The 27488-nt window shown below is 54.7% G+C and overlaps 2 protein-coding genes across 2 annotated transcripts; one reads left to right on the forward strand and one right to left on the reverse strand.

Annotated features, from left to right (window-relative positions):
- The first annotated feature begins 1552 nt into the window (after positions 1-1552).
- On the forward strand, positions 1553-17034 carry LOC131573696 (carbonic anhydrase 9-like). Its single transcript, XM_058827894.1, has 12 exons — positions 1553-1767; positions 8657-8680; positions 9820-9990; positions 12150-12292; positions 12946-13038; positions 13286-13352; positions 13592-13749; positions 13890-14025; positions 16154-16177; positions 16356-16382; positions 16512-16605; positions 16746-17034. Exons 1-12 carry the CDS (start codon positions 1635-1637, stop codon positions 16807-16809), a joined length of 1134 nt encoding a protein of 377 aa, XP_058683877.1. The 5' UTR covers positions 1553-1634; the 3' UTR covers positions 16810-17034.
- A 722-nt stretch (positions 17035-17756) lies between these two features.
- Positions 17757-22686, reverse strand: APH1A (aph-1 homolog A, gamma-secretase subunit). The gene is made up of 7 exons (XM_058827351.1): positions 22465-22686; positions 21160-21330; positions 19996-20069; positions 19706-19828; positions 19248-19375; positions 18892-19015; positions 17757-18667 (listed from the first exon to the last, which is right to left on the reverse strand). Exons 1-7 carry the CDS (start codon positions 22575-22577, stop codon positions 18630-18632), a joined length of 771 nt encoding a protein of 256 aa, XP_058683334.1. The 5' UTR covers positions 22578-22686; the 3' UTR covers positions 17757-18629.
- Positions 22687-27488: the final 4802 nt, after the last annotated feature.

The following is a 27488-nucleotide window of genomic DNA, read 5'->3' on the forward strand; positions in this document are numbered from 1 at the left end:
TGTCCAGTACCTTTTTGTGTGTGCACAAATTACATACTGAGGGAAAGGATTTTCCCATTCCCTTCTGCACCACATGAAAAAAAATAATTTGCTGGTTGGACTCAGACTTCCTGCTGGATGTTTTTCATTGATTGTTCTGTAAATCTGCTATCCCAAGCGAGTAAGTGCTCATTCCCTGCTCTCTGGTGTGATACAAGCCAGGGTGCTATGGGAACAGAGTTCACTCCACCAGGCTGGGCAGCCATGCCTGCTTTGCTCCTTCTTTCCAAGGAAATCACTCTTGCCCCCAAACAGCCCTGGGGCCCCATACATGCTGTTTCTGATCCTGACACTTTTGTGATGGGAGAAACAAAACCATGGGCAAAAAATGAGAGGACGTTTCACCCAAGTTTTATTTAACAGCAGGATGGGGTGGATTTTTTGTTTTGGTTTGGGTTTTGTTTCTTTCTTGATAATCCTTGATGCTTACTTCACTTTCTTCTTGGCAAGTGGTGAGCTGACATCACCACGACCCTCTGGTCTCTTCTAATATGTCTCATTAGCTGATTAAAGCCCACTCTCATGCTGTGCATCCTTGCTTGAACCAAATTTGCAGCACTTTGCATCTACCATCATGGACTGCAGTCTGCTTTCATGTGCCTGGTCACTTTTGGTGCAGGACCTTGTTCAAAGATTTTTGGTATCCAGGTCCACTGAACACATACACTGAGCAGCACCCACATGCTTCCTGCAACCTCTGAGGAGCAGGAGAAAGACTTCTGCCCAGAGTGGAGCTGTGCCATCCTCCAGCCTCCACAGAAATGTTCTTCTTACCTGTACATCAGCAAGAGGAGGGGACATCCACCTCTGAGGAGTCCCTCACCTATCTCTGAGGAGAAGGGACAGCCTTGGGGCAGGGTCTGCACCTCAGTACAGCAGGGTCCTTCACCCACTGCTGAGGAGAGTGGACACCCACCACTGAGAGGCCCTTTGCTCAGGGATCCCAACACCATTACTGAGGACAAGGGACAGCCACTATCAAAGGGTTCTTCACCCAACTCTGAGAAGACATCCATGATGGAGGGGTCCCTGGCTGACCACTGAGGAGAGGGGACAGTCATGGCCAAGGGGTGCCAGCTTCATTGCTGAGGAGAGCAGGCACCCACTGATGAGGAGAACGGAAATCCATGGCTGACTGATCCCAAACTTATCTCTGAGGAGAGGGGACACCGACTACTGAGAGCTCCTTTGCTCATCACTGTGGAGAGGGGACACCCACTGGCTCAGGGGTCTTTCACCCACTGCTAGGTAGAAGGACCCCCACCTTTAAGGAATCCTTGAACCATCACTGAGGAGAGAGAACACCCACAGCTGAAGGAACTGAGGAGCAGACTGGGCTCCCCCGGCCCCGGCTCCACCGTATGTCCCGGCGGGGGACTAGAGTGGGGTAGGGGCAGCCCCGGGGGGAGTCCCGGGTTCGAGCCAGGCTCACCTGGCCGGACCGTGCGGCGGCAGACTTTTGCTCCAGCCCCTATAAAAGGTAACGGAGGCGTGAGTCAGAGCCGCCGCCTCCTCCCCGCCCGCTCTCACTTACGTGCGGCCGGGCGGGCGGGTAGGCACGGAGCCGCCGTCCCGCACCCGCGCACTTGCCGGAGATGAACCGCGCCGCGCTGCGGGTCCCGCTCCTGCTCCCCCTCCTGCTACTGCCCGCCCTGGGCCGTGCCGGCTCCGAAAGCCAGACCGACCAGGAGCACGGCGGCGAGGAGCTCCCGCATTCTCCGGGGAAAGGTGAGCGGGGGTCCCTCAGTGCGCGGGGCTCCACGAGCCGTGGGGAACCCCGCTGCTGCCTTTGGGGTCCCCGTGCAGGAGGCGCCTCGGAGCTTAGTTTGGGATGGCCGGTGCTTGAGCACCCTGATGTTTCAGCGCCCCAGTACTGAGTTTGGGGTCTCTGATACATGGGGTGCCCTGATGTACAGGATTCCCTCCCTTGCTGGGCTGGGGGTCCTTGATGAGTTGAGCGCCTCAGTGCAAGAGGTGTTGGATTTGGGATGTCTGATACTTTGTGGAGAGGTGTCCTCAACGCCAGGGAGTTCTCCCCTTGCTTGGTTTGGGGCTGGGGGCTGCTGTAACTCCTGCTGCACCCGTGTTAGAGCTTCAGGTGCGCCCCAGGATGAGATGTCCCCGTGGAGATGAGACTTCCCAGCATGGCCCAGCTGCGGGCGCTGCACCCCCCAGCACGTCCCTGCCTTTGTCCCTGCTCCCGCCAACTCCCGTGCGGCTCGACTGGCCGGACCCCTGCCCAGGGGCTGGCCCCTCGCTTTGTCCGCAGCACTTTTCCCCTCTTGCATCAGTCTGAGGGGTCAGAACTCACTGAGATGGGGTGGGGGGGGGGGGGGGGGCGGCACAAGGGCTGTGCACCAAGCAACCTTTGCTTGCTCCCGGGGACCACCCGGAGGTTCCAACCCTGCACCCCGGTGAACGGTGGGCAGTCCCCTTTATCCTGCAGAATGTCGGCTGGGCTGCCCTGCATCCACCTCCTCTCCCCCGGCTCACCAAGAACGGGGTCTGGCCCTGCTGCAGAGTTGGGGGGGGGCTGCCTCACGGCTGGCGATGGGGGACGAGGGACGTGACAGAAGGCAGGGCTGCAGGGTTGTGTGCCCCTCCTCCTCCTCCCCGTGAGATGTCTTGCTGGTAGTGTAGAGGTTTTCAGAGTTACAGGTTCAGGGAAAAAGTCCTCGGTCTTTGGTCTTGGTCCCTGTTCTGATTGGAAGCTACGGCACTGCCAGCGCTCTGCAGGGATTTTGGGGGAGGGCTGTGGATTTGCTCTTCTGGGGCTGAGTGCTGCACTGGGACGTTGTTGTCCCTGGTCATGCTCCTTGTCCCCGCTTTGCCCACAGGTTTGTTTCCTGGGCTCAGCCTCATAGCGTGTCCTTGGTTTTGCCTCTGGTAAGGAGTTATCCTGACCAGTGTCAGGACAGCTGCCCTGTGGTAAGGACCAGGAATGTTTCATGCCAGGAGTTGCTTTCGTTACTGCAATGAATCACTTTTCTTACCAGAGCCGTTCTTGCCGGGCTGAGCACTGGACAGGGATGGGGATGCAGACGGTTCTTGCCACAGAGATTAAGTAACCCAGGCCACAGGGTGGGAGCTCAGCATGCCGGTGTGCTGCGCTGGCCAAGGGGCTGGACGCCGTGTGAGGTTTGGGATGGGTGGGTGGGAGCACTGGAATGGAGAAGGGGAAAGGCAGTGGCCAGGAGGTCAGTAGGGAACAGGCAAGTTAGCCCATGCTATAGCAGTGTTAGAGGCTGAAGATCTGGATGGAATCCCATGAGAAGCAGGTTATGGCTGGAACGCTCTAAGGCTCCTACCAGGTGCCAGGAGCTGCGTGTCTCAGCACCTCTGCTGGGTGGTGAGCTGGTTCCCTCTTCCTTGAGGCTTGTGCATGAGGTAGGGCTGGTGGCTCTCCAGACATGGCACATGCTCAGGGATTTGCCATGGGGTTGCTCCCTGAGAAGACTGGCTTGCCCAGAGACCTGGGTCCCATCTTAAGTGTGTCTTTGGGAAATAGTATCTCCCGTTCCCTGTTTCCTCTCCCTCCTATTCAGAGTGTCTTGTTTTCAGTGTCCTCTTCTTGCTTCCAATAATAAGGATATTCCCCAATATCCTTTTCCTCCAAGTGAACCTATTTTTCTTGCTTAATACTCCTTAATCATATCTCTCCCCAGCTCCAAGCACTGATCTGTCCTCTGGGATTTCCCCATTTTTATCCCTTTTGTTGGGATGGCTGTTTCTCTGCAGCACTCTGATTGTTTCCTGTTTCCCCCAGCACTTGCTGGGGCAGCTGGGTTCAGAAGGAGAAGGAACATGCCCTGGAGTAAAGGCTGCCCTATGCCTTCCTCCACCCAAACCCTTGCCCCTTGCAGGGGGGGGCTGGAGTCTTGGGCTCCACAGTGCAGGCAGTCGTCCCCCAGGAGAACAAAGAACAATCCCTGCAGCGACCTGTGCTACCAGTGGCAGAAAAAAGGCTGATCCCAAGGGCTTGCAGTGGGTCCAAGTTCACAAACACAAAGGGGCTTTAATGCAGCCAGGCTTGGGAGGGATCAGTGCCCCCATGGGCAGCACATGGGGTGGTGTCCTGAGCTGAAGGTACGTGGGTGCTGTTGCATAGGGCTGTGTCTGGATGGGGAAAACAGGGAGGAGGTGGGGCTGCGATGGCACAACCCTCCCATACAGACACTTCCAGTGGGGCTTGGCAGAAGGATGATCAGGTTATGCACCCCCCTGCCCCGACCTTGTGCCTGTGCCATGTTTGCCACAGACTGGCGAGCTTGCTTTGGGCAGTGTGAGCACAGTGGCACAGTCCAGGTACCCCAATCAGGTTACTGCTTTCAAGGGACATGGTGTTTGGATGTGTTTTGTAGGCTGGGATCTGGTTGCTGTGGCTGGTCCACTTTGGGACCTGCACTCTGTGCATCTCTGCATGTCCTGGTACCTTCTGGCCTACTGACCCTCAAGAGTAACACCCCACCTACCTTCTGTTCTGGGCCATGAGCTCCACTGATCCCTTCATAGCCTGGGACAGGGCACAGCAAGCTGGTCCTGGTCTGGCATCTGAGAGCTGAACTCATCCCTTGGTGCTTAGAGCCAGGTGTGGCTCAGGATTGGGTCCCAGCGGGAAGAGGAGGCTCTGGCAGGATGCCAGCACTCCCTGTGGCTGAGCACAGGGCACCGCGTGCCCGGCTGATAAGAGCAGTGTGGAAGAGCTAGAAGCAAGCCTGCTGTCCTGCCTGCCACACACAAGCCATCGAACTTCCAGAGCTCAAGGTGAGCAGATAGCACAAGAGTCTGTGTTGCTGTCAGGCAGCATCCACGCTGTGAACAGCACTGTGTTTCGGTGTTGTCAGGTACCCTGCAGCAGCCTCAGACTGCACAGACCCTAAAATATGAAGAAGTCAGGATGGGAGGTGCAAACCCACAGGGCAAACCCCCTGGTCTCCTTCCTTATTGTTTGGCTCTGCTGAGGGCTGCCTCCTGGTCTGTGCAAATGATCCTGAGTCCTTGGGGTGCACAGTCCATTCCTGTGTGCCCCTGGTGAGGTCTCCTGTGCACAGCTTGCTGCATCAGTGCCTTTCCTATGTGGGATTCACAGCAGCCAGTGGTTGAGCTGGCTCCTCACTCTGCCAAAAGCTGCTCCTACCCTTCCTCCCGGGCTGCAGGACATGCGGAGCAGCACGCTGGTAATGGCAGCGTCTGCCTGAACTCGGCGGGACAGTGTTGTTGGATGGTGTTGGATGTCAAGGAGGGAAGGGAGCTGGCACTTGCAGCAAAGCCTGTATCCTAGAATGGGAGGGTTGAGTGGGAGCAAGGAACAGCAGGAGAAAGCACAAAGGGAGGGTGTGAAGAGGGGAAACTCGTGGGAAACTTGGCTGGATCGCAGGCTGCTGGGGAAAGGCAGGTGGCAGGCAGTACTCAGGTGAACTGAGGGGCTCTGCTCGGCTGAGAACGGAGGCCTGCAAGGGCAGACAGCTCCTGTCAGCACCGTATTGTGTTCTCCTGTTGGAAACCTTGCAAGGAACCCTCTTCTTACACGTTATCTCCCGGTGTGCGCATCGCATCACCAAGGCTGTTTCCCCCTGCTTTTGGGAGCGCTTTGCAGTCCCTGCCGGGGCAGTGGGTGCTCAGAGGAACGGCAGGGCATGCAAAGAGCTGCAGCACCCGATGCAGAGGTGCAGCCACATCTTTTGTGGCGAGCGGCAGCTGTTCAGCAGAAGGGAGACCTGGCATCACACAGCTTTTCCAAGGAGAAGACGTGCTCCGGCGGGAAGTGTGGGAGGCAGGCTGGATTATGCAAATCCACACTTGGGCAGGGCAGTGGGTTAATGTTCACGGAAAAGGGATGCGAGATTGGAAATGCCCCCAGGTGGAAGGGATCGGAGTGGTGAGAGCGGGGCTCCTCCGAGCCGTGCCGAGGCAGGGGCTGCTGCTGAGAGCCTGTCCCAGCACCCCGGCTGGGCTGGCCTCGGCGGTCTCTCCTGCAGAGCTCAGTGCCTGTGCCAAGGGGCCCCAACCCGGCACAGCTGCGCTGGAGAGATGCTTGCCCTAGGGGGTGGCTTGGCTGTGCCATCACTGCACCCAGATCCACGGGATGGGAAAACACGCTCAAGGGGGCTTCAGCGGGTGCATAAGAACTCATGGGTCCCTTTGGTTTTGATGCCAAGACATCCCTGAGGAAGCCTGTTGTGTTGGGGTGGATCGAACTGGCTCTTGGGTGCAGCTACAGCCTTCGGGATGTCCGAACGCTGCCGAGCTGGGCTGACAAGAGGCTGTGAGGAGGGTCCAGAGCCCCCCTGGCTATGGGAATAGGTGTGTTCTGGGAGATGTGGGAACCTGAGGTAATTGGCACAGTGCTGACACATCAGGGCAGGTGTCAGCATGGGGCTATTGCTCAATCTGTGATATGAAGTTTGAGCTGCTTTCTGCCTAGGCAGAGTCCCTGGAGGTGAGCGAAAAGTGGGGTGCTGGGGGAGGCTGTGCCAGTTGAGGCATGTGCAGTGAACCAAGGCACCATGTGCCAGCCCTGGGGTGCTGTGCCTTACCTGTGCCAGGACGGCCCCAGTGTGAGTGTTTCTTAGTGCATGCAGATAGTGCCAGGAGGGGTAGGAGAGTGGGAGATGATACAGGGTATTTCCAGAGGAGGGTACATGTTCTCTGGATTCTGGAGAGCAGGTATCTTTTGTGTGAGCAAGGTGGGTGGGATAAATGAATCTCAGCTTGCTGTAGCACAGCTGGGTGCATCCCTGGACAGTGCCATGCAAACAGACATGGAGAGGGCACTGCAGTCTGTCCTGGGGCACACGTGTACTGGTGCGTGCAGCTGAGAGACAGTGAAGCCCAGTCCTCCGCTTGCTGCTCCTTCTTCCTATGCCTTTGGGAATAGCCAAGAGATTCCTGAACATTGCTCTTGAGCATCAGAAATGTGACAGAGGTGAGTCGCCAGCCATGCTGGAGGGAGCCCTGAAATCTGTTCCCACCTCTTCAGCACACAGTGCCCCTGAACACCCTCCAGCCCTTCCCAGCCCAGTTTGGCTGTGGTCCTCCACTCTCCTGAGCAGCAAATGCACCAAGACCCCCAGCAGTGCCCATGCCTGGATCCTCACTGAGTGGAGGGCAGGATCCTGCTGGGCTTAGGGCCTTGCATGGGACATCTGGGCCTGGGAAAGCTTGCCTCTTCCTTTCTCACCCCTCAGCTGGAATCCACTCCTATTAATAGCAAGTGCGTGTCGATAGTTCATGTCAGCAGCAGGGATGGGGGCCAGAGCAGCTCCTGCAGAGACCCTCCTGCATCCTGGCGAGGCTAGCAGACAAATGGCCTCACCAAGGGGCAGAGATGACATTTGGACTCAACTGTACCTCTTAAATGCTCCTCCATGTCATTGCTGCTCTATGAATGCCCCGGTTTGCCCCAAACCTGTCCCATCCTGGCACGCTCTGATCCTGTACTCATGGGCTGGGAAGTGCCAACAGCCTGTCTGCAGTGACAATGTTGCTGGTAAGAACAAATCAGAGGAGGAGCTCATGAATTACCTGTTGTGCCAGTCAGAGCAGGCACATAATCCTTTTGGGCCATGTTTCCTTGCTTGAGGCAAATTTGAGCTCTACATCAATCACCATCCCTACATGGCTGGAGCTGGTTGTTTAGAAGGACTGGCGATAGCCAAGGTGTTTGGTCAGGGGTATCTGAGAAGAGATTCTGGTGCACTTCTAAGGCCAGCTCCAGTGACGTGTCAGGAATCCAGGCATTGCTGGCTGCCCTGGAGGAGAGTGACAGTGTGAGGGCCAGCCTTTTGAGTACTGGGTACTCTCAGAACCTTCCCAGCAGGGCTTTGTCCCATCTAGATCTGCACAGTGGGCACACCTCTGGCTGTGGGAAGCTCAGGTCACATCTTTCTGTTACCTTTCTGTGGTAACAGTGTGACCCATGGGTGACACAAGAAATGCAGAGGTCCTGGCATGGGATCCCTAATCCTCTCTCCTGCTTTTCCTGAAGAAAGGGTTTTGCATGGTAGGACCTAAAGAAGCTCTGTGTGGACATTTGGGTGGTCATATGAATTAGAATTGGGGATAGGAGCTGAGCATTTGGCCTGGCACATTTTCCTGTGAAAGCCCATCCCCACCACTGCGGCGCTCGCTGATGTAAAGAAAAGGGTTCGATGCTCATTTTCTTCCTCTGCTGTCAGTCCCAGGTGGGAGGAGGGTATCTGCATGAAGCAGTGCATCTTGCTGCCCAAACTCCTCATGGAGTGTGAGAGCTGCACTTGTGAAGTGCCTTGTCTTGGGGTAGTGGGAGGTCTTGTCTGCTCTGGAGCAGCTGCTGTTACAGCTGCTCAGTAGTGGAAGCCAATATCTCTGATTTTTCCTTTTTAAGGATGACGACAAAATGTCAGCCCTGGGGTTTTCCCTCTGACTGGCAAGTGCAGGGGACCTGGCCGTGCTCCGAGGAGGCAGTACCCTCTGGAAACATGCCCTTTGCTGGGACAGAGGGAGAAGTGGGAAAGCAAAGGTGGGGAGGGGGAAGGAAGGCAGTGTGAGTCCAGGGACCTGCTGTCTGGCAGAGGTGTGTTAGCTGACAACCTTTCCCTTCCATTCATGTGGTTCTTTCTTTTCTTTTTTTTTCAAGGCCACAGCCACTGGAGCTATGAAGGTAAATACCCTGCAGTTACTTCTGCTTTTTTCTACTACCCAGCAGATCCTGGAACTGAGCCAGCCATGGTTAATTATTACAAGGCTTCTGTGCGCACTCCACGACTCACCCTTCCCTCCTGCCTGACCCTGACGCAGTGCCCGTACTCAGGCATGGATGGGCTGAGGAGCTAGGGGTTCACCAGGATTTCACTAGGAAACAGCAGCTCCAATGAGGGCTTTCCCAGCCCCTTGGGTGTGGGGGGATGCCCCTCAGGGAAGGGCTCCTCCCTGAATGAGAGCTCCCCTGACCCTGTGCCAAGGGGGGAAAAGGCTGCTCTCCCCAGGCTAGACTTGCAGCCCATGCTGGGACTTTGACCAGCCCAGGGATTAGCTTGTCTTCACCTCTGCCCCCTGTCACCCTCCCTCCCCATCCTGCCTGGCCCTGCTCTCCCATCAAGGCCAGGGGGGCTTCTCCACAGCACCCATGATGGACATCACCACAATGGTATGACAGATACACTCCTTAATGCACCATCACTCTGGGGTTTGGCTCAGTTGCTAATGCCAAGTTCCATATTTACAGGGGTCCTGCAAGGGGCTGGTCTGGGGGCAGGCCTGGGTTTGCACTGGCCCATGACATGCTAGAAGTAGTCCTCTGCAGTGCAAAAGGAGGTTTCTGGGGCATCAGCCATGCTTATCCCAGCTGTGGTACTGGGGAGAGGTGGCCATTTCAGCAGCCAACCCAGCCATGTCAGCTGGCCCTTTGCCACAGAGCCCAGGAGCACTGTGGTACCTTGCTCAAGCAGCACTGGGGGCGATACCTGCCAGAGGCCAGGCTGTGCAAGGCAGCAAGTGTGTGATGAGCTGCAGGGCAGCAGCTCCTCAGCTTGCCAAGTCCACTTGTAAATGATCTTCTTGCACTCTTCCTAAACACCCCAAAAATAGACTTTCCTGGCAGCTCACCATGCTCTGAGACCTTTCCTGATACAGCTGCATTCAGTCACATGTTGGTATAAAGCTGCTCCCAAGCTAACTTCATGGAAGCTAACCTTATATGCATGGCTACTTCCCTGGCTGCTGCCAGTCCACTTCCCCAACACCCCCAAACCCTCTTTCTGGAGATCTCACTGACAGTCCCTCCCTTCCTTCTTGCACCAGACCTGAAGCACTGGAGTACGGACTACTCAGACTGTGGGGGCACCAAGCAGTCACCCATCAATGTTGACACAGCTCAGGTCATCTTCAGCCCTGACCTGCGGCCGATCCAGCTCTCTGGCTACAGCCTGCCTGCCAGCAAGCAGCTCAAGCTGAAGAACAATGGGCATACAGGTAGGGGCAGAGGCAACTGCAGGGGCTGGAGCACAAGGAGAGGAGACGCTCAGGCTCTCCCAGCAGGACTGGGCTTCTCTGGTGCCCTTTCCCTGGACACTGTTTTGCAGGCTGCAGCCCTGTTGCCTTCTAGGCCAAAAAGGAAGCAACAGGCTGTAGAAATTTTACAGGTCCATTTGTATTCCTGGAAGAGGTGAGAAGCCCCAAGGTGTCCAGAACCTTTGGGAGCTGGCTCCAGGAATTTGTTAATTCCACATTTTCTTTAAAAATGTGTCCCTGATATTTCTGATGCAGGTTTTCAGCCACTGGTTCCTCCCCTGCATTTCACCTTCAAAGGACTCATCAGTCTCATGATGTGACTTAGATTTTAAGTTACCTATGTAAGTTAGGTTTTAAGTTTAGGGCACGGTGTTGACTACCTTACTTTGTCTGTATTTAAGGATTCTATCTCAAGGTCTGAAGAAATTTTTATGGGTCTTTTTTTTTTCCCTTCTCCAATACTAGAATGGTTTTTGTACAGTTCTGGACACAACTTATTCACGTTATTTTAGTATCAGCCTCGGTATTCCAGATATGGAGGAAAACCACATCTTTCCACAGCTGAGGATGGTTGGACCTGGTTGCTACCAGCTTTTTCTTGGAGAAGGCAGAATGTTTTGTGCATGCTGGTCTCTGCCAGTCTCTGAGCTAAGAAAAGGTTATGGAGAAAGCGATTTAAGAACTTGCTGACGGTGTGATAAGGCACCTCCTTGCCCTGATAGCCAACGAGATGGAGCTGACCTGTGCATACAGAAAACTTGACAGGTCAGGCTTGCTGTGTATGGTCAGATCAGCTGCATGCTTCATGCACAGAGCTCTATATTGTGGCCTCCTGCCCTAATGTGCCTGCAGAGTTAAACTAGTTGAGCTCAGTAGTTGCTATTTTAGACACCCTGGCATCTGGTGTTGCTTGGTGTTTAGAAAAGCAGTGAGAGAATTTTCATTGGTGGGGGGGATGTACTTTCTCACATGGTTTTAACATGCCTTTTTTTATTGTGGCAACCACTGTTCGCCTGTATAAAAAGCCATAAAAAATAAAAAGTTGCAAGCCCAGTAAGATATTTGTACAGTTACTCATTTTGGGAACAAAGTTTTTATGCTTCATAAGCTTTTTTGAGGGCCTGAAAATGACTCAGATAGTTAGGAGAAGGAAGAGAATAGTTTACCTATACGAAAGTGTAAAAGCAGATAAATCCATAGGGAGGGAACAATTTCTCACTTCCTGTATTTGAGTTTTCTATCTCTGAACCCAGTGGCAAGGAATTCAAAATGGACAATGACTCATCACAGCCCTGTTACGTGGTTAATCCCAAATCTGTGCCCCATCAGTGATGTTACTAAGGGACACCCCATCTGAAAAGGAAAAATGAAAAACCTTACATTAAAGATTAGGAAAAGGTGCTTAAAAGCATAGGACAGCCTTTCTCAGAGTCTAGGGATGCTCCCTGATATTTTTGCCACATGTCTGTTTTAGTTTAAGATTTAGTTTAAGATTTGCTGCATTGCTGCATAAGTCCAAAATAGGATAAAGCACAATAAGGTAAAGAAAACACAAAGTATGAATTTATGGTATCCAAAGAGGCAAAAATTTTAGCTCTAAGTGCTTTCAAAATATTTAATGCTTCTGTGCCACTAGCTCCAATGCTGTCATACATTTCCAGGCTCCTTTATTTGAAAGGTCCCAGCTCACTAGAGTTTCAGCTCTCTGTCCAGATGCCCTGCTCTCATAGATATTCACCACTCTGCCAGTATCTTTCTCTATGAATTTCATCCATGATGTCTTTATGTTATTCTCACTAACTGAATAAATTGTTGGATAACATTTGGCTTGGAGCTGGCCCCGGGAGTCTTTGCAGAGGGGCTCTTCACTTTCCAGCATTTTCATAGCAGCTATTTTTGAAGCTGACGTATTTACTGCAGTATCCTACAACCTTCAGTCAGAAGTTGAACCCTGACACATTGGAAGGCTTGCCCACAGCCTCATGACAGCAAGGTTTTCTGTTATGACCAGTTTCTAGAAGCCCAGGGTAACTGTTTCCCTTGAGACACCTCCTTTGCCTACCTGTGGAATTGTCTGGGCTTTATGTTGTATTACGGACCTCTTCCTTCTGCCTTTGCAGTTGTCCTTGATCTGCCCGAGTCCCTGGCCCTCACTGGTGGCTATGCCCAGCAGTACCGAGCTGTACAGCTGCACCTGCACTGGGGCTCGCCATCGGGACACGGTTCAGAGCACACCGTCAATGGGCGACGCTTTGCTGCCGAGGTAAGGAGCCCTCATGGTGCTGGATACATCTTTTCCCTCATGGTGCTGGGCAGGGAAGGCGCTGGAATGCTGTCCTGCTCCTCGCCCATGGCTCTGGTTGTCACTGGATGTAGGCTGTAACTCCTGGCCAGGATCCTGGGCAGTGGAGTTCAGTGTAGCAGGCCATACTTTGGTGCTGAGCCAGACTCATGGTGAAGCCTGGTCCTGGGCTGATGGAGCAGGAGCTGTGGCAGTCCTCAGGCTGTGGAAGCCAGCTTCCCTGGAGGCTGTGAGCCTGCTTTGGGAGCTACAGGGACTGTTTACTCTGTACACACTGTCCTCTTGCTCTGCCAGCTCGCATCTGGTTTTATCCCTCCTTCTCTAGCTGCTGTCCTCAAAGTGATCCTGGCTCTGCAGTATTAGCCCCTGTTTTGCAGGACAGAGTGCTGGTTTGCTGCTCCTGACCAGGGAAGTTCCTGCGGACAGAGCTTCATGCTGGGTGCTTTGCAGCAGCAGATTTTCTTGATCCCACCAGCATTTTCCCTCCCCTGCAGTGATACTCATCATGCCTGAGTGTCTCTCACAGCCCTTGTGTCAGCAGGCTGTAGCCCTGTGGGAGTGAGCATCACCCAGTGGTGTCCATCCAGCACTGGGACTGCATTTTTCCCTTCCAGATCCATGTGGTCCACTACAATACCAAGTATGACAGCTTTACAGAGGCAATGGTTCACCCAGATGGCCTGGCTGTACTGGGAGCTTTTCTGGAGGTGAGTTCCATGGATCAGCAGGGGGAGGATGGGACTGGGGTGGGCAGAGTTTTGGGGACTTGCAGAGGTGCAAGTGTACTTCGGAAGAGGCGGAGAGAAAGGGTAGAGCAGCCCTGATAAGAACTAAGGGGTCATTGGGATAGGGTGCCTCTGTCAAGGAGCAATACCTCCCTACTGGCACTGCTGTCACCATCTTGTGTCCCTTTGGCCCCAGCCTTGCTGTTACCCTGAGGTCTCTGTGTTGCAGGTTGGGCATGGGGAGAACCAATACTACCATGAAATACTTAAGCATCTGTTCGAAATCCAAGAAGTAGGTAAGACCTTATCCCACCTTGTGTTTGTCACAGGGGGTGCAGCCCAGCAGAGAAACCAGCTGCTCAGCAGAGCAGGGCTTCAGCAGACAGCCCACCTGTTTCCCCTGCCTCCAGGGTAAATCAGCTGCTCTTTCTCCAGTGGCTGCAGTAGCACAAGCACTGCCAGACTGCCCATGACCTTCATGTTGTTGTCCTCCAAGAGGTTTGTACCAGTCTCACTCCTATATTTCCCCTCCCAGGACAAGAAACCTTGGTGCCCGGATTCAACATTGCAGGTCTACTGCCTGCCAACCTGAAACTGTACTTCCACTATAATGGCTCTCTGACCACCCCTCCCTGCTACCAGACAGTCAAATGGACAATCTTCAACCAGACCATGCTGCTCTCTCATCACCAGGTCTGTCAGGGCAATGAGCTCCACATTTTTCCCAGCCTCTCCTCGTAAGCTGGTGCAGGTGCCCTGTGCCAGTGGTCTGCAGCTCACCTGCTCCCAAAGGCAGGATGGATGCTATTCTGTTCACACTGCTCTCCTTCCAGATGTCAATGCTGGTTTCGACCCTGAGAACCCCTGATGATGAGCTTCTGCAGAACAACTACCGGCCAGTGCAGAACCTGCACGGGCGATGGGTGCTGGCGAGTTTCCAGACCACCCCTTCAGTGAAGCACTCTTCTGGTAAGGAGTGTGTGAGTGTGCTCAGGCTGCTCCCAGCAGCAGGGATGCAGTGACGGGGCCAGCAGCAGGAGGCAGTGCTTCGTGTATCTTACAGAAACACAGCATCTGCATGGGTCAGACCTGCCCAGGAAGTGACATGTGGCAGCACTGGTCTTAGGGTGCTACTCTCTCCCATTTCTGCACTTCTTTCACCCTGCCTGGGGAAGATTGGTTTCTAGAAACTTATTTTATCCTTAGTCTCGCAGACATAACAGTAGCAGGTCTAGGGGATGCATAGTCAAGAGCAAACAGGCAAGTCCTAGCACTCCAGCTAGCTACTTTAATCCCAAATGCAACAGATAAAATCAGTAAGAGCTGCCAGAGGTACAAGCTTGCAGTGAACGCCCCTCCTCCAAATCCTGCAGGACAGGCAGTGCTGGGGACCCCTCCTGAAGGCTCTGCTCTGCCAGGGGGGCCTCAAAGTCATCCTGGCCAGGCACAGAGTCCCCTGTTTGAGGGATCACTGAATTCCCACCCTCTATTTCTCCTCGAAGGCCTTTCTTGCATTGGTGATTTCCAGGCATGAGTAGAAATCACTATTAATCTTCAGGTGTGACTATTGCTCTGCATCACTGAATTTTTGCCCATTGCTGCTCCCTGAGGTCACTGGAGGTTTTCTGCTCAATATCCTGTTCCTTTTCTGTTCTGATGGCATTTCCTACACCTTTTGTGAAGATGACTAATAGGAACAGCACAGGGTTGGTCCCAGGCCTCTGGGCAATGCCTCGATAACCACACAATGTGGTGCAAGGCACTTCCCTCACCATTCCACCTGCAGCTTGCTTGCTAATGGCTCTAAGCTTTTAATCACTGTGGTCTTCAGCCTGGCTAGCAGTTTCCCATGTGGCACTGCATCAAATGCTTCACTGAAGCTGGGAGAGATAAAATCTACCGCATTTTCTTTGTCTAGAATATCACTTATCAAAGAAGGATATCAGGTTAGGCTGGCATGCTCTATCTTTGGTAAACCTCTTAGATACTTTATCATATTTTCCATTTACCTCCAAGCCTTTCTTTTACTACTTTCTTGCAGAAGCTGTTCCAAAGCTTCCCAGCACTGGGGCAAGGGGGGGAGTTGCCTAGCTCTACCTATTTTTTTTATTATTATTTGTTATTTCTAAACAAAAATCCCCACTGTAAGAAAGCTACAAAGGTCTTGCCCCAGAAGTGCCAGGAGAATGTCCCTGTACTTTTGAATGAGGTTACTGGTCCCCTGCCTTGTGTGCACAGGATGGTTGTGGGCTTCTCCCCACATCAGTGCTATCTGCCTGCTTTAGCCCTGAGGCTGCTGAGCACTGAGATGGAGTGCTGTGGGGTCACGTTTTGCTTCCAGCTTCACCTTCTGTATCCATGCCTGTTAATCCTTTTGCCAGTCACCCCCAATTTGGGATAACCACTGCTGTTCCCAGCTGCTGGACTGAGGTGGCAGCTTTCCTGCAGCAGCCATGCAGCTGGATAGAGCCCATAGATAGTGCCACTCTGTGCACCATACCCGAGCCACGTACAGATGATAATACAGCTCTTTATAAGCCAAGCTTTTATACTGGGCAAACATTTGTCCAGCAGGGCTCCCTCCCAGCAAGTAGGGCCGCCAAGCCATCCCCATGCCAGGTGTCCTACCTGCAACGTGTGGCTGCCTCCTCCCTCAGAGCTGCTGACCATGCAGGCAACTGTCCCCATGGCTACTGCCTCCTGGGCTCATCCCAGGTGCCTCTCTGGGGTCTCCTGTGGGGTCCAGTGCAGTCATGGGGTGCTGCAGTGCTCAGCATCCTGACTGCTTCCTAGGCTGTGGCAACAACAGCGGGGGGAGTTTCTGGCTGGGCTCAGAGAGGCTCAAGTGTGGGCTGTGGCTCAGGGATCCTTTTTTCTCCCCTTCTCTCATGCTTCTGGTAGGGTGTCAGGACTGGGCTTCCTGCAGCAAGATGCTGTGAGCTGCTGGGGACATGGCAGGCAGCTCTCTCCTGCTGATGGGTGATGGGGAGTCTTGTGGGCAACCCTATTTCGGAAGTGGGGCCCAAAGGCCTGCAGGTTTGAGACTTCCCAAAATACTTCAAAGGCAAACCCCTGACTGTGCTGTCTCTCTTTACAGGTAGTGATGATTCAGCAACAGCAGGTAGGCAAAGAGCTGGCCCAAAGCAGGGGAAGGTGGGCAGGGGTGCACCTGCCTGAGAATTGGGGTCTTGTGCAAGCCATGTGCTGAGTTAGGGGGTGGGCAGCCACAGTGGGTTTGTAGGGCTGTTCTAGCATCCACACTGCTGGTTCTCATCCTCCGGTCTTTGTCTCCTTTTCAGAAGGACACTCCAGCTCATTTCATGCAGGTAAGTGTGCTCAGCCAAGGCTGGTCCTTTGTGTCCCCTCTGGCTCCTGGGCTACTAGTCTGCTCCTTGCCTCCCCTTAGCCAGTAGTTGCAGGGGACCCAGAGTAACATGCTTGTGCTTCGCTTGCAGGAGATGTGCTGGCCGTGCTCTTCGGGGTGCTCTTTGCTGTCACAGCACTGGCCTTCCTGCTGTACATCTATAAGCACCGCAGCCAGAACGCACGGTGAGCAATGGGGAGACACAGGACGACAGCGCCTGGGGTTGGGATGGGTCCACGGCACAAGAACGGGGTTTAATGGTGGTTTCAGGCAGCAAGACCCTCCATCTGGTCTAACAGCTCCCCCCTCTTTCTTTCCCCCCCAGGCTGGACTCACCAACCAAATCCAAGGTCATCTACACGGCAGCCAGCACCGAGAACACTGCATAAACTCCTCACCTCTGTGGCAGTCCCAGCCCCACGGGCTCAGCCTGCCACCCCACCTCTCCTCACTCCCATCCCAGGTCAAGGAAGACCAGTGCTCCAGCATGCCTTGGCTGCATGGGCTGCGCACATGGACTGTTTGTCTGGGGGGCAGTATTTGGCCCCAAAAGATATTTTTGTTATAAAAAAGGGTAAAAACCATTAAAAAAAAGTAAAAATCTTCCCATGGTACCAACTGTCTCTGCTGCCTTTGTGGGAAGCTGTGGGGCAGGAAAGAGCGCCATGGGGCAGGAAAGAGCACGCTGATGCAGCTGGAACAATCGTGGAGAGGGGTGGGCAGGGACCCCTTCTCAACCAGCAAAGACAGCATCAGCCTCTATGCACCAGGCAGAGCTCCAGAGTAAGCAGCACAAGGCTTCTTCTACAGTCCAGCCCTGCCCTCCATCACTCTGGGACTTCTTCCTCCTCTTATTTGTGTAAAGTATTGGAAAAACATAGCTGTGGCTTGGTAAGGCTGAAGAAAGGCAGAGCTGAAGGTGGCAGAACCACTGCATGCTTGCTGGTCAGCCCCCACCCAGCTCACCTCTGACTTTATCACACAGCTAGATTAGCCAGAACAACCCTAGATCCGTGGCTACCTCCCACCTTTCATGGTGGCTCCTGTGGAGCTGGAGCCAAGTCCCAGGGAGCTTTATGGCCATGGCAAAACCAAAAGAAACTGGCCCTGCCTGGGAGAGGAGAGGAACCTGCTTATCTCCAGCCGTCAGAAGCCTCCATCCCAAAACTGCAAAATTAGAGCACAGGCACTGTTAGGATGGACAGAGCAGGAGCAAGGTCTGCAGGCAAATGGGGTCTGCAACTGCCAGACCATCCCCCTCCAGTCACACCAGCACAAGCTACCACTGCTTGTACCCTCCCCACAAGGGCAGCACTACTGGCCACACACAACCCCATTTGTCTGTGGTACTTAATTTTATTGGTATAAAAGCCCACTGTGGATAAAACTGCCTTTTCAGCCCGATGGCAGTTTCTCCCTCCCAGCCCTGTGGCACAGAACCAGGGCTGGTACCCGCCTGAAAATCCCCAAGAACAGGAGAGGGCAATGATCCATTGGAATGGTCCCTTGAACCCCCTCCCAAATCTGTGCCGGCAACAGCTGTGGCATTGCATCTCCTCCCAAGCCTTCCACCACCCTCCATGCCCACTGGGTCCTCTGGATATCATCTTTTTCCCTCCTCCTCCCATCCTGCATGCTGTCAGTACCTGTGGGTCCCCCAGCACCATCCTGCTGCACCAGGATGCCAGCTCAGCCCTGCCAGGGCTGTGGCTCCTGAGGCAGCAGGACTGGGCAGAGAGGTGGAGAAAGGAGCACTACAGCAGTCAGCCACAACCCAGGGTGTGGCAGCACTTTGCAAAGCCCCTTCCTCCACCCTGCAGCGAGGAGGCAATGCAGGCCCCCTGCCCTGGCAAGGGGGGCAGCACATCTGTGGCAGCGGGGGGAGAAGCGATGGGTTTCTTTGGGCTCAAGCCTCCGGCAGTCACAGGCAGGCTAACTGGGGCTGAGCTCACAGCAGGGCCAGCAAAGTAGGGTCCCCCAAAACTGAGGTGTTTCATAGGGACACCCAAAGGGGCGTTGGAGTGAGCCAGTCTCAGCCACACTGGTTGGCTGGCTGCCACAGCTGGACCCCAGTGCCTGCCCCACCAGGGCTGGCCGGGGTTCCCCAGTCCAGGAGAAAAGATATTGCAAAGAAGGTGATGGCCGATCCTGCCGCCAGGATAGGAGGGGAGGGGAGGGGTGGCTGGGGACCGGAACATCCTGCAGGGCCTCAGGATCCTGGTTGGGGGCTGGCTCCGCTCCGTAAACCTGCAGGAACCAAGAAGAGTAACAGTGAGTTTTCACCAAACTCTACCCCACTTCTCCCAGGAGAGGCAACAACCTGACCACGGCCTCAAAAACCACCTGCTTCTCTAGTCTGGGAGACAACGGGATGATGCCTTTGTTTGAGCCATTGGGAGTCCAATGGTACCAATCCTGGCACCCCATGAGACCCAAAGTGTCCCCCACCCCCTTTCTGGAGTGGCACTTACAGAGCAGGAAGCGCCGCAGGTTCTGCGCAGATCCCCCCGAGAGTAGGTAAGCCCAGGCAGCGGCACCAACCATCAGCAGGTAGGAGGGCACCAGGCTGCCCACGTACAAGGGGTTGCAAAATGACTGCAGAGAGAGGCAGGAAAGGATAAGGGTGAGCAGGCAGGAGAGGACACGGATAGGATCTGTGGCAGTGTCACCACCTCAGTGAATGGCGTGGGACAGCTGGCACCAACCCCAGGATTTGATTTGTGAAGGGCCAGCTCCTTTGCTAGTGCCAAAGGCTATTTCCTCCTAGCACAGGGACCAGTACTCTGAGAATAGGTCCCAGCACAGAGCCCTGCTCCCGGTTACTCACCAACCCCGAAACAGTGAGATGCATGATAACGACTGCTGCGATCTCCCACCAGCGCCGGTGCTCGCAGCCATGAAAGAAGAGGATCCCCCAGAAGGTGTGAAGGAAAATCAGCACCATGGTCATAAAAGCTGCAGGGAGAAGCAGAGGTATCACCAGAGAATCACCCACCTGACCTGGCCTGCAGGCTACGGGAAGGGATGGAGATGAGTCAGTAAAGGGGGGTAGAGAAACAGCTTGGCTGGGAGGTGCTGGGTCAGACTATGAGTGTGGGAGACATGGAAAGAAGAGCAGGGAGGGTCACAGGTAACAGCAAGAAGGTTTTGTGACAGAGATATGTGACAGAGCTCTGGTGGGTGAGGGTGCAGCATGGACAAGAAAACAAGAGGGAAAACTCCAGTGCCTCATCTGCTGCCTCTGTAGTGGGACAGAGATGTGAGTGAAGGGTGCTAGTTACTCACCTGAGGTCAGGAAATACAGCTGTGAATCCCCATGGATGCCCACAGTGCCAGGCCCTAATGAGTCTGCCAGGAGATTGATCATGGAGAAGGCGCCACTCATGAGACCAAAGCCCACGCCAGCCACTGCCAGGACAGGGACACTGTTAACCTCTCAACCTCCCAAGGGTCACCCCATGCACCTCCAAGCGAGCTTCGGCATGAGGAATCTCCCTTTGCTCACAGCAGCTCAGCCCTGTCCAGCATCGCCCCCTGCCCTGCGGTCAGGGTGCTCTGCTCTGCACAGCACTCACCATACGCCATTTGCTGAATGGAAATGGGGGAGCAGCCGTCCTCACTGAGAGCCACCAGCCCCTCGATGGCCTTCCTGCGGGGTGAGAGCACACTGGAGCCCAGCACAGCCAAGCCACCTCCTGAGGCATGGTGCAGTACTGACTCTGCACCATGCCACCTTCCTGGCAACCTCCCCCTCCCCAAGCAACACCCACCACGGAGACTGTCCGTGTGACTGTACCACCAGATAAACCAAGCATGTGAAAATCACGTGAGGCCATATAGAAAGATTTTCCACAGAGGAATGTGGGTGCCAGCCAGCCCGGCAGAACAGGGTTACACACGTTGGGTGTAAGGCAAGCAGCACCCCCACATGGAAAGCAGCCCCACTGCAGGCGTGGGAGGCTGCACCTGATCTCCGCACTTAAAGAAGATGTTGAATAACAATGGAGAAGGTGCAGGTAGAGCTCGAAGAGTTAGAAAAATTCTCAGGGGTGAGAAACTGGGAGAGGAGAGGCTTCATAATTTGTGCTAACTAAAGGTGTAATAAGTGAGGAGGACGCCAGGCAGCTCCTCAGCCCGGAGAGGACAGCAGTGCTTGGGACCGGAGATCCGCAAGGCAAAGGAAACGCAGTGGTTTTGTCAGAGGCTGCTCTGTGGAGCTCTGCTACCCTCTGCCTGCCCACCTCCGGCAGTGCCCTGCCGCAGGGAGCAGCGCGAGCCTGCCAACACTGCTCCCCCCCAGCATTCTCACAGCTTCCATCCAGGAACACCAGGGAGTATGAAGGACACCTCCCTGTGCCTGCTTGCCCAGCCCCAGCAGTGTCCATCCATCCACAGGACAGGGTGCAGCACCTGCTCCCCTGGCAGCAATGAACCCTGCATTCCAAGACAATGGTATCAGGAAGGCTGGGAGCTGCCCAGGCTGCTCTGAGACTGTGACCACAGCTGGTCATGGCACCAGATCCTCCAGACCTTAGGGCTGCTCTGCCCCACCACCTGAGTGAGACCCACAGGTCAACACACCGAAACAGGTGCCACCCATGTGCTCATGGTAAGCACTGAGGCAGCTTCCTACCACACTTGACACTCCCCCAGTCCAGCAGCTCACAGGCAAAATCTGGCACCACCACAGCTGGGAAGACTGTCCAGCAGTGCTGGCACAGTGGGGGAGATGCTGTTACCTGAGGAGCTTGTAGTAAAGGAAGCGGAAGGCCTCCTGCAGCAGCACAGAGAACATCACCCCAAAAATCAGGAGACCCTTCTGCAGCTGCTCATCCTGGGGGTTGCTGGCTTTCACTGCGATAAACCAGATGAGGGACGAAAGCAGCAGTGACACCAGCCAGAAGAAAGCCCTGTAGGAGACAGAGCTTGTTGGCACCGGTGCTGTGCCAGAGCCCTTGCCATGTTGGGACTGGCACAGGCACTGGCACCTGTGCCTCAGCCTTGCCCACTCTCCAACCAGCCCCAGTGCCATTCTGATACCAGTGCTGGGCATGTGGTGCCTGTGTGGGTCTCACTGCTGTGTTGTGCCTGCACTCCTGCTCCACTGGTCACCAGAACTGGCTCCAGTGCCCCTGCTGTGCCCACAGCAGTACCAGCACCTGTGCCAGGCTCATATCCACGCCAGTACCAGCTCCAGTACCACACCCTTTTGGGCCCACACCAGAAGTACCTAGTATCAGTTTCCCAGCTGCACACATACACCAGTACCATTACCAACCCTCCACTGGTACTGTATGAGTTCTTCTGTCTACAATGTGCAGTGACAGTAAGAGAAACAATATTGGTGCCCCTGTCATGCAAGCAGTAACACCAGCATGAGCACTGGTGACCCCAGAGAGCCCACAACAGCAGCAGCATGAGCACTGGTGACCCCAGAGAGCCCACAACAGCAGCAGCATGAGCACTGGTGACCCCAGAGAGCCCACAACAGCAGCAGCATGAGCACTGGTGACCCCAGAGAGCCCACAACAGCAGCAGCATGAGCACTGGTGACCCCAGAGAGCCCACAACAGCAGCAGCATGGGCACTGGTGACCCCAGAGAGCCCACAACAGCAGCAGCATGAGCACTGGTGACCCCAGAGAGCCCACAACAGCAGCAGTATGGGCACTGGTGTGCCTGCAGTAGCCACGGCGGTGCCTCAGCCGGTACCAGTCACATGCCTATCACACCCCTCATGCCACCACCACCCTGTCACACCCATACTGGTACCAGCACTCCTGTCACGCCCATACTGCACCAGCACCGTCATCGGTACCAGCACCCGTGTCCCGACTACAGTGATCGTGTTGAGACTCTGGGACCAGCACCACATCACATCCGAACCGGTACCAGCACCAGCACCAGCGGAATCAGTGCCCCCACCACGATGGTTCTGGTAGCAGCACCGGCGCCGGTCCCAGCGCCCCGCCACGCCCACACCGCTCCCGGAGCCGATCCTGGTCCCACACCACGGCAGCACCAGAGCCCCCGACGCTGACTGACCCGGCGATGAGGATGATGATGCGGAGCGGGTCGCGGGCGATGGTGAAGATGAAGAGGCTGAAGGCGGGCCCGAAGGCGATGAAGGTGCACCCGAAGAAGACGGCGAGCGTCATTTCGGCGGGAACGGGGACACGGGACCGGGTCGGACCCGGAGCTCGGACCGGACGGGCCCCGCGGCCCCTTCCCCCTCCGCCGCCCTTCCGGGGCCGATGACGTCACACGTGCGCGCGCCGCCGCCGCCGGAAGCAGCGTCCCGGGGCGGGCCCAGGCCCGTCAGTCACGGGAGCTGTGGGATGTCGGGAAGGGCACAGCCGGAGCCGGGCGGTCTCCCCAGAGAAGAGGTCGCGGCACCAGCCTGGCAGGGTTCAGGAAGCGTTTGGTGAAGGCTCTCAGGCACACGGTGTGACCCTTGGGGGTCCTGTGCAGGAGCTGGACTCGATGAGCCCTGTGGGTCCCTTGTCCCAGCTTGGCATGTCCCGTGGCCCTGCGGGGGCGCAGCTTGGCCTCTTCCCCTTGGCCACCCCGTGAGTGGGGCCTTGCGCGGCCTTCCAGGAGCAGGGGCTGGGTGAAGTGTGTCCCACCCTCAGTGGTTCTGTGTTCGCTCCACTTGGCACCTCCAGTCCAATCCCGTTACAACGAGATTGGCACAGAAAGGCACTTCAGGGCGCTTCCCACTTACAGACACCTACACCCCGACACACGCCCTTTCCACCTCCAGAAGACTCTGGACAGGAGTGCTGGATGTGGAGTTCAGCACCTGATGAACTGGCAGAAGCACCGTGCCCATGCCAGTCTTGGCACATGCAGCAAGGTCAGAAAAGGCTTTTGAGGGGTCTGGGTTTTGTTAAGTTGTGGAAAACAGACCCTGTTTCTGAGAGGCACAGTTCACAACAGAGCAATCTAGTGTGGACTACAGAGGGCTCCTGAACCAGGGAAATCCAAGGGAGCAGTAGGATGTGGGTTCTGGCATTTCCCCACCAGCTCATGGGCTTGCCCTCGCAGCCAGCAAATTGGTAGCTGGAAGAGGGAATCACAGGATCTTTTCCACTTGTTCCAGGGACATGGCTGACATTTGGCTTGATCACCAGGGTTTACAAGGCCAAGTTGTGCCTCAGCACAAGGGATCCCAGAGGGGAGAGGGAAATTTTGTCCCTGCCTAAGATTTCATCACTTCTTTGCAAAACAGGTCAGAGTCAGCCCACCTGGCCCAGAGAAAGTCACATCTCACTCTGTAAGCCAGGGACATCCACTTACAATCCCTGTGTTACCTTCAGTTACAGCTCCAGAGGTTCTGCCCACTTGGCCAAGAGAGCCTCTGAGAGCTTGCTCCTGAGTCAGGATAGCCAGGACCCACTGAGGGGTGGAGATGAAGGCTGGGGCTTACCAGCTGGGAGAGGTGGCTGTGGTGGCTGCGACACTGGGGAGGATGGGTCACAGCAGGAGGTATCACCAGGAACATCACCAGGCAGCTCCAACCCCACCACACCTGCATTCTGGTGACCAGTGAGTATGCATGCAAAGGAATGCTGGGCTGGATAGGGATGGGGGCAATGTCCAGGGGGTTTCCAACAAGAAGAAAAGCAAGCGCCTCAGGGTGGGACAGGGCACAGAACTGTGCTTGGGTCTGAAGGAAGAGGAGCTTGGGGCTCTCAGTGGTGGCAGGTGCCCAGAGAGGCTTTAAGGACATCCTGGGTGTCCCCAGCCCCCTACTCCCTGCCACACAGATTCAGCTTTCCACCCACCAGGCCTTGGCTTCAAGACTTCTGTTCTTCCTGGCTCTGCTGACCATCCAGCCCAGACTGCTTCACAATGACCAGGACAACATGGACACAGCCAAACAGATAGAAGAGTGTGAAGAATATCTGCCTCATGATACCATCATCATCATTTGGCTGCTGCAGGTGATAGAGGGGAAGAAGGGCACCATGGAAGCCCCACTCCTTTCTGCAGTGCCATAGCAGCCCAGGTCCTGGTCACTGTGGGCTGCTGACTGGACAGGCAAAGGAAGCATGCCTCTGCCAGCTGCAGGGAGCAGGAGAGCTCCAGCAGCAAGGAGGAGGACAATGGCCAGAAGAAATTCAAAGGTGATCTGAGATCTCAGATGATCTCAGAACTCTGTGATAAACCCATCCATTGCCAATGGAAACATTCAAGCTAAGGCTGGATGGGGCTGTGAGTAACATGATATAATTGAGCACCCCTCCTCATTGTGGCAATGATCTTTAGAGATCCCTTCTGACTCCAGCTATTCTGTGATTCTAAAGCAGGACCTGCCGAGCACCTGAAGCATGGACCACCGTGATAGAATCGAGACCAGTGATTTTATCATCTCCTAAGGCAATACTATGAAGTTCACCAAAATGATGATCCTAGCCCAATCCCCAAAGACAATAAACATCAGCATAGGGAAGACATCCTGGCAAGAAAGACATCGCATAATAGAACCCTGATAACAAGTATTTTATATTTATTTTCTTTGGCTCTGGAAGGCAATAAATCAACCTTGTGACCAGCAACCGCTAAACCAATGCAATGAATTGTCCCCAAGAGTCCCTTTCTGCCTACCCTGTTGTAGGCCTGCCTCACAGTAGAGATGCTCCAGTGCTGGTCCCAGATCCCCTGAGAAAGTGGAGCAGGGGCCACATGTCCTCCTGTACTGCAGACTCTACTCTCACAGGCAGTACAGCCCCAAGCACTGCATATGGGGCATGCTTATACAAAATTGAGATGACACCTTGTGGTCATGGCTATCCATGCTTCCCTCCAGCTGTCTTGTCCTCTGCTGGCATTGACAAGTCAGTAATATCGATTTGGGGGCTGGGAGATTTGTGTGGCACTTGGCTTTAGGGGGCCTGACCTGTTTTGAAATCCCCCAGAGTCTTGCAAAACCCTCCCAACTTGGCAACACAGTTTTTCTGGCCCTCACCCCAGTGTCTCAAGCTGTAGATGCAGGGAGAGGCTGAGGGGTGGCAGTAGTCTGTGCCTGGCTCTGCACAGCTTGACATGTCTCATCAAAAATATCTCAGATGCTCTTTGTGTGGTCCTCCCACTCCAGCATGTAATTCAAGGGCATTGAACAGGAAGGATTCAGAGATGAAATGAGGCACAGGAGAGATGAGAAAACTGGAGTAGAGAGCAGAGGTGAGAGGTTGCTGAAAGTTAATGTGCTGATATATCAATGGGGTGGCAACCAACAGCAGGGCTGAAAGCTCTCTGGGGAGATCTTCAGTCTGCCAGGCCAAAATAAACAAATCCAAAGGTTGAAATTCCATGGGAGAGGTGGAGAGAGAGGAAGGGAGGAGGGCACAGGCACTTCAGTCCCCAGCATAGGTCTGTGACACCTGTGGGGAAACATGCGCCCATGCCAGCAGTTCCACAGTGCCCCATGCTCCCATAGCTTTTCCTGGCCTACCTATTTCTCTGTGGGGGATCAGGGGAAAGGAGATGGGTGGAAGAATGGAAGAAATGCAAAGCTTTGCTGAACCATGACACAGCTCATGTCTTTCTCAGGCTGAGCATCACCTGGGAACAGCAGAATCTCACTGCCAAGTCACAGGCAGTTCAAAGGAATATAAAGTCCCTTGCAGCGAGGTGTAAACAGTTAAGTCAATTGGACTGGTCCAAACCAGGAGGCAGCAGCAGCTAATGGGGAAAAAACAGTGGGTGTGAAAGGGCTCTTTGTCCCTGCAGGAAGGCGAAGGACGCCCAGAGGCTGGGCACTGGGACGCGCCCTGACTGGGGCACAGGGCAGGCTTGTTTGCAGTGCAGGCTGCAGACTTCAGAGAACAGGTGCTTATACACACTGGTTCCTTTTCGCAGGCAGACAAACCCCTGCCTGGAAGGTGCTTTGATTAAACAACAGAACGGCTCAGCTGATGCACTGCAGAAGAGGAAGGCGGGCCCAAGGTGGAGCTCCAGCCCTTGCACAGGGACAGCTCAGCAGTCCAAGACACCATGTACCGTCCTCCCGTCCAGCTCCTCCAGGCCCAGGGTGGGAGGCTGCAGCTCACAGCAGACTTTGCAACTTTAGGAGGATGAACTGAAGATGAGCACCGCATGCACAGGGAGCTTTTTTCCCCTGCTGTAGAAGGCCTTAGAACCACAAAACAGAATTGCTGGGCCCCAGAGAGGGCGGGAGGCCAGCAGCACCTGGGCAGGAAAGAGATGCAATCTCAACACCCTCCTTTCCTGACCCAAGAGGCACAGCAAATAAAGGAAAGCAGATAACAAAAGCTATCCCTGTCGGTCTCTTGCTGGGTCTGGCTTGACAAGGGGTCAGCATGAATTGTGTTTCCTGGCAGTATGTGGATGTGCTTTTAGAGGGATATCCGCTGGGTAGCGTGGGACAACAGGGCTTGGTCCACATCATGGAGGGGCCCGAAGTGAAGGGCAGGACTAGATAATGGCTTTGGGCATCCCCAGGAAATCCAGCCCATTTTGGTAAGAGCAATGAGACACATCCGGCTGCTCTTCAGTTTGCATTGGAGAAAATACAGCAAGCCAAGAAGAAACTTCCTGAGCACTTTGTCAGCTGCATTAATATTTGCTAGCTTTTACAGCTGTCCCTCAGGCACTGGCAATAGAAATTGCACCTACTACAAAGGATGAGCAGCTAATCCCATATCTGGAGAAGACCCTGACAACTGATAACGTGTACATGCATGATCATGTGCTTCTGTTTCCTCATTGTCATAAACATGAACCCTTCATGGAAACGTCAAGGACTTTTTGGCTTCCCTAGCTGCCAAGCCAGTAGCACGCAGTCTGTGGAAGGGGACACACCAGTGACATGTTTTATCACTGTGTACTTGAAGAGGATGATGGGTTTGGATTGAGCTTGAGATCTGGAGGCTTCCTCTACATTCCAAGGATGTGATGGAGATGACACAGTCCAAACCATGTGGTTATCGTTCCAAGCCCACCACAGCCACAGAAGTCCTGCAGACCCTCCATGCATGAACTGGGGAGGGAGACCCACACATCCTCTCCCAGTACCCGCCCAAAGGACCAAACACAGACATCCA

The sequence above is a fragment of the Poecile atricapillus genome, chromosome Z (assembly GCF_030490865.1).
Source record: "Poecile atricapillus isolate bPoeAtr1 chromosome Z, bPoeAtr1.hap1, whole genome shotgun sequence".
Taxonomy (NCBI): Eukaryota; Metazoa; Chordata; class Aves; order Passeriformes; family Paridae; genus Poecile; species Poecile atricapillus.